Below are 7268 nucleotides of genomic sequence, written 5' to 3' on the forward strand. Positions count from 1 at the left end.
TATGTCTACTGTTGCTCAGGTAAGCGATGTGACCCATGGGCCTCTTGTTTAAAATTCTGTTAAACACGATCAACAGCTCCATACACATCTTCGCTAACCAAGGGTTTTCGGTCCACTTTGCTCCCCATAAACCCTTGGCGGATTTCATTACGAAAACTCGGTGATGTGGTGGCGCATAGGCGTCGGAAGCAAATTGAAAGTGGGGGGGCTAGACTAATCCTCAGAAATATTGAGAAAAAAGTATTTCCCAAAATCATGGAAATCCTAATTCGTGGGGGGGGGGGGGGAGGGGGGGGGGGGAGTAGGCCTATACTTCCAAAAAACAATTACTTAATCCAATTTTTTTTTTCAAAATTCAAAATCATGAAATTCCTAATCCGGGGGGGGGGGGGGGGGGGGCTAGTATGCTTCTGAATCTAACTTCTCAATCTTTCAAGGTAAATTAGGTACGATAATCTTTCCTGCGAAAAAAAGTGGGGGGGCTGAACCCTCTATCATGCTATGTTTCTAATGGTTAGGTATAACTTTGCAAAAAAAGTGGGGGGCTAAGCCCCCCCTAGCCCCCCCGGTTCTGACGCCTATGTGGCGCTATCTAGCGAGCAACTTGAGTTGTGCCCCTTGCATATTTACATTTTAATCGAATCAAACAACGGGTTTTATATACACTACGGCATTAATCACAGGATGAATGACCATCTTTAAGTTCTCCTTAAAGATAGCTTAAAGATGCTTAAAGGTAGCTTAAAGACGATCTTTAAGCCACCTTTAAGCTACCTTTAAGCTATATGTGTTGCTTAAAGATGGCTTAAAGAAAGCGTAAAGATGGCTTAAAGGCAGCTTAAAGACTATCTTTAAGCCACCTTTAAGCCACCTTTAAGGACAACTTATAGGTCCTTAATGTCCAAACTTCTTTAAGCCACCTTTAAGCCACCTTTAAGCTACCTTTAAGCCACCTTTAAGCCATTAAAAAAAAATTATTTCAATATTGTGCTTAATTTCCAACAAAATGTATTGACTTTATGAAAGAAAAGGTATTAAATCGGTTTTTGTTCAAAAAAGAAAAATGAAAAAAAAAACAAAAAAAAAAAAACCGGCCCCGACGAGAATTGAACCCGGGACCCTTAGTTTACTAGCATCACCACACTTCCTCTGCGCCACGGCAACTTACATATATATGAGCGTTTTTATATCCTATATATCAGTGGATATTGAATCACTGAATTGAATGATTTTACTTGAAAAGATTTTGACAAACCATTCAGTTTGTAACAATCAATTATATCTAATTTATAAATTACATGCATGCGTGTATTTAGAATGAAATACGGAACTTGGTCTTCAGTGAACAAAAATATATTATTCCTAAATGGAAACCGTTAGGTTCACTATAGTAGGCTTTCTTAGTTAATAAATTTAAACCGAGTAGATATACGTTCATCTAATTTATAGCTATAAAAATGTAAGAAAGAAAATGAAATCATTTCTTTTATGAAATGCATTGATACTATTAGGGTATTTGTTCAATTTCCCGCAATTTCCCGGTTTTCATGATCGCGGCGCCGTTCCAATATGTTTAAATATTTACATGTAATTGTATGAACATGATTTTTAAACTATCAATTCTATAACAAACAAAATTACCAATTACCGGTGACATATTTACTGCATGTGGCAATTGCAAATGACTTGTATATACAATTGTATGATGTGCCAGGCCGGGTATATTTGACATATTTACCCTTATACATATATTTAAATAATCAACCCCTATTTATGATCATCGGTACATTAATTAATTAGCCTCAAGATTTTACTCTTACATACATGTATCATTAATTTGTAGACGTAACATCTTTGAAACCCAGAGCTAGGAAATAATACTTTGAAAATGAATTACAAATGTAAATTAACTTTTATTCACTAGACTTATCGTATACTCGTACATACTAAGTTTCAACGCCTTTAGAAACCCTGACGTGCACCTGGGCACACGACACACCTGTTGTGTATATCTTGTATATTCTGTGTTAGTTCCAGGGGTTTTCTTAAGTTGGACAAACAATAGACTTTAATTAGATATACACAAACATGCACCTGGGCACACGACACAACTGTTGTGTATATCTTGTATATTCTGTGTTAGTTCCAGGGGTTTTCTTAAGTTGGACAAACAATAGACTCTAATTAGATATACACAAACGAACAAAACTATGTCTAGACAAACAAAGCAGTAATATCCTGCCCGATATAACAAAGGCAGTTGAGAGTCTTTTCATCTTTAACATGTATCTAGCAGATCTAGAGTTAGAAATAATGAAAATTGAAAAAAAAATACAAACCTTAAACCGATTATCAAATTAAATCATGCATTTTTGGTTCATTATCTTTATTTTGTTTAATAACCGGAGGAACAGAGAGAGAGAGAGAGAGAGAGAGAGAGAGAGAGAGAGAGAGAGAGAGAGAGAGAGAGAGAGAGAGAGAGAGAGAGAGAGAGATTTTTTTCACCGATTAATTTATAATAGGAAACAAACATATTTTAATTAGTTTTATGCACATATTAAGATACAGAGACTGCGCTCATCCCTACAATAATTTTGAAACCCCCCAAAAATTATAAAGAATTTTATGACGGCAATCTGTGTCCATCGGAGCGGTGCTGATGGTAGCGATCTGTGTTTAATGGAGCGACGATTAAAACCGCCTGGAACACCCCCCCCCCCCTTCCTTGGAAATTATATTATCACTCGGATGACCCCCTCCCATCTCTATAAAAGAGCTTTTGCATTTAATATATGTTTTTATTGTTCAGCTTGATCAATATTGACTTAAAGGCCACTTAAAGACAGTGTAAAGGCAGTGTAAAGAGAGCGTAAATGCCACTTAAAGATGCTTAAAGATGGCTTAAAGGTGGCTTAAAGGTGGCTTAAAGAAGTTTGGACATTAAGGACCTATAAGCACTTGCTTAAAGGTGACTTAAAGGCGGCTTAAAGGTTGTATAGCCTTTAAGCTCCTTTAAGTCACCTTTAAGCCACCTTTAAGGACTTGCTTAAAGATGGTTTTTCGCCCTGTGAATACAACTTGAAAACATGTTGACTACCGAATATCGGAACATAATAAACGATGCTATTAAATACAAATTAAGTTATAACCATGGGAAAGCACGGAATGTTTTATTCATAGTGTTTTGTAAGGATCTGTACCGGGAGTGAAACAGTCGCCGATTTATATGAAAGCTTTCATGCCATAAAACCAAATATCGTTGTCGTGAATAAATAAAATAAAACAGAGCTCATTGAACCTTTAAAAGCAATAACCATAAGCAGGAACGAATATACTAACAGGATAGGCAACTTCTACATTCGCCATGTTTACTTCCCATGCTATCACGCGAGCCTTGACAAGTTTGCAGAACTATGTATAATCCCAGTAAAATATATAGGTTTTTAAAGCGATCTGGTTAGACCATCGTTGGGGAGGCACTGTACTCGAGAACTTGTGCCTCAACTTGTTAAAAGCACCGAATGTAGAACCAAAGATCACACATGTTTTTTTTTAAATTCTATATTTACAAGCACTGCGATTGGATCAGCTACTCGCAGCTGCAGCCAATCATAAAATGGAGCTTGTCACCGAGTTTTCGTAATGAAATCCGCCAAGGGTTTATGGGAAGCAAAGTGGACCGAAAACCCTTGGCTAGCGAAGATGCTCCATACATTGAAGTACATTGTTCTGGAGATTGTTGCACGTAAAAATGGCGACTGTCGATCCTATAAACATATTTTTTTTGTATGTGGTGCACTGTAGCTTTACAGCATGTCATCATGAATTTTCAAGTAGAGCTACAGATCTGCAGCTATGCAGAACTATACCACCCAATCAAGTGCTTGCAGTTTTTTTTCCCTGTCATTCATTTTTTATCACTATGGAATAAAGACATTAGTTTGATTTGAGTTAAATGATAATTTTATGCTTTTATATTTCAATATTACTTAATTTAGAATGTAGATAATCATTTGTATATGTTTATTTATTGTAGAGATAATGCTTTACTGACAATGACAAGATTTCATCCTTACCATGGGCAGAACATTTGCCTTCTCCGTGACAACATGGTGGCATACAGAGAAACAAGCTTTGCACATGCAATAACATTCAGTGAAAAGCCCCTTAGACCAGGAGATATATTCCTTGTTGAAATAGAGAAGAACGAACGTGGGTGGAGTGGGCACATGAGGATAGGACTAACGCAATTCAATCCCGCTGATCACTTTGAATTACCACAGTATGCACTTCCAGATCTCCATAACATGGGCAAATCATGGATATTTGCTGTGACTAAATCTCATAACAAAGTCATGTTGGATGAGGAGGGGGACACTGATAATGGTGATGAACCGTACCAGTCCGTCATAGGTGAGACGGACATCATACAGACCCCGCAAGGCTCGTTTAGTCACAGCTTATTGTTACCTTTAAAACAACTGTTTCCTTTAAATAAAAGTAGAAATAATTCATATAATGTGCCCAAAAAGAATTTGTTGGCAACAGATGTGGGCAGTAGGATTGGTATAATGTATAAAGTGAACGGTGACACGGCCGAAATGAGGTTCATAATCAATGGGGAGGATCAGGGGCCATGCGCTCGCTACATTCCTTACCAAGAGGGAAACCTTCATGCAGTTGTAGACGTCTATGGAACCACCAAACAAGTGCGAATTGTTCAGCTTTATGGAGGTATAAACTGTAAAATGATTATACTAACGCTGTTATTTATATCTTTATATGTTATCAGCACAAACCTGAAAACACTTTTTTATTTGATATAATTTTGAAATGATTTCTGTATGCATATCTTTGGACTGTGCAGATAGTTGGTATTGTATACGGTTTCCCCTTTTCGTAGCAGTTTGCATGGCTGTTGGCTTGAGCACAACATATCAGCTGATGCATCTTGTGAGAAAATGTGCTTTATCTCAAAAGTAGGTCACTGTGACCTTATTTTGGAGTTTAATGCCGGTATTAAATATCTCAGGCACTATGATGCACAGGGCCATTGGGCAAAGGGGATTCAAAGTTGTGAAAAGTAGGGACCACGCTTTTTCAAGGGGAGACAATAAGAAATTATTTTAAAAAATTGAGAAATATTCAAAAATCTTCTCAAGATAAATTTTTCCAGGAAAGCTGAAACGTGTGTGGAAGCATTCTCAGGCAGTGCAGATTCTGATCATTCAAAGTTGTGAAAATCATGACCCCTGGGGTAGGGTGGGGCCACAATGGGGGTTAAACTTTTACATAGGAATATATAGAGTTGATCTTTCTTAGAGATCAGCCAGGAATGCTTAAACTTGCGTGGACGCATCCTTAGGTAGTGTAGATTCAAAGTTGTGAATATCGGGTAGGGTGGGGCCACAATGGGGGTAGAATTTTTTCAAATGAATATATACAGTAAATCTTTAAAAAATCTTCTTCTAAGAAACTAATCAGCCAGGAAAGCAAAAACTTGTACGTAGTGTAAATTTTAAGTTGTAAAAAAATGACTTTCAGGAGTAGGGTGGGGCCACAATGGGGGGGGGGGTGTCAAATTGTTACATAGGAATATACAGAGTAAATCTTTAAAAATCTTCTTTTCAGACTCTAATCAGCCTGGTGATTCTTTAAAATTGTTTAGACTTTGGCCCCTGGACAATTCTTGGGCCTCACAGGGGGTTCAGAGTTTGATGTAGGTTTATATCCCATATATAATTGTTTTGGATCTTTTTGAGAATTGCAATGCTCAACATAAAATCATACTGTTAGAAAAGGATCTAATGATAATAAACAGAAGAATGCGGAGAGGAAAAATTAATTTTTTTATACGGAATCTACATTTAAAATGTAACAGGCTGGCCTTATTGTCCTCCTTTCCACTGTTGATGCTTCAGATATAACTCGTGTACTTTGTAACATTTTATTAATGTCTTTACAACTACCGTTAAATCTCTAACAATTAAACAGCTGGTACATAAAAACTGTTTTGGTCCAAATCACACAATATCATATAGGGTCTTGTGAGTGGTTGGAGATAGCCAAATTAGCCTTAGGTCACCATAGCACAAATGAAGGGAATTAAAGGGGGACAACTCTTCTAATACAGGGAGCTTCTATGGGAGTAACCTTTTACATTGAGCAATACATTATGTTCACCAGGGGTTGTCAGTAATTACTTTGTCAGGAACTCAGTTGTCAGTAATTCAAAGTGTCAGGAATTTAGGTTGTCAGGAATTTAATTGTCAGAATATTTATATAGAAGGTAATAGACCTTAAGATTGCCAAGTTATGTTAACATTCTTAAAGCAAACTACTTGTAATGACTCAAACTCTTTATAGAAATTATGATCTTGGTTTGAGGAACGCATCACAGTTGTTAGGTCTGAGGTAATTGGTAGGGCTACCAGTGGAGCTATTTAACTTAACTGAGCAGCTTCCTCCCTTATATATCTTTGCAGCTAGTCAGTAACTAATTAAAATGCTCTCTATTCTCCTGACAATTCCTGACAGGAATAACTTATTATAAATAAATCAATAAAGAATAATCATAAGTGTTCAAATCATTCTAGTAACTGTGTTTGTACTAATTCTATCTTAAACTGATTATTTACTTACTAAATACATCAAGTAATCTTGGATAGGAACTCATGTGGTGGAACTACACAAAGTTGTCAACACTGACTGTATTACTCATATTCTGGGGCAGAGTAAAATGGTACCAATTAAAAAGATCTAATAAAATAGGACACCCATTTACAGGCAATGTATACGAGATTAAGTTATTAACACTATTATTTAAGCAGTACATACTTGATATTCATAAATGCAAATTCAAATTATTGTGCCATTGAACTACTTGATGATGTCACACAATAGCAGCCTACATGCATTAAATGTAGAAGCTATGAAGGTACGCACATTCTCAATTTTTTCGGTAATGCTTTTCCTGTATTGTTTTACACACTCATCCACAACCCGCTTATAGTTTTTGCTTTGAGACTTAAGATAATTTAAATTTCCATCAGAATTGCATTTATTATGACTTTTCTTTGCCAAATGAAACTTTTTCCTTGCATTTCTACATTCTTTGTTCAACCATGGTTTATTACTGGACTTTTTCTCTGAAAATTTATTGCACTGCATAGTGTAATTTCCGAATGTATCGCTTGCTGCTTTGTGAAAAATATTACAAATTTTTGTAGTTATAGTAGTAATACTTGTTTTGCATGCATTATTAACAC

General features: G+C 36.3%; 1 protein-coding gene across 1 annotated transcript; it reads left to right on the top strand.

Annotated features, from left to right (window-relative positions):
* Positions 1-4055: 4055 nt before the first annotated feature.
* On the top strand, positions 4056-6266 carry LOC128175845 (neuralized-like protein 2). Its single transcript, XM_052841695.1, has 2 exons — positions 4056-4734; positions 6187-6266. Exons 1-2 carry the CDS (start codon positions 4056-4058, stop codon positions 6264-6266), a joined length of 759 nt encoding a protein of 252 aa, XP_052697655.1.
* The last annotated feature ends 1002 nt before the right edge of the window (positions 6267-7268 follow it).

The sequence above is a fragment of the Crassostrea angulata genome, chromosome 3 (genome assembly GCF_025612915.1).
Source record: "Crassostrea angulata isolate pt1a10 chromosome 3, ASM2561291v2, whole genome shotgun sequence".
Lineage (NCBI taxonomy): Eukaryota > Metazoa > Mollusca > Bivalvia > Ostreida > Ostreidae > Magallana > Magallana angulata.

Coding starts and splice junctions, on each gene's coding strand:
- LOC128175845 (XM_052841695.1), top strand. CDS start 4,056: ATGACAAGATTTCATCCTTACCATGGGCAGAACATTTGCCTTCTCCGT. Junction 4,735..6,186: donor AATTGTTCAGCTTTATGGAG/GTATAAACTGTA, acceptor TATGTTCACCAG/GGGTTGTCAGTAATTACTTT.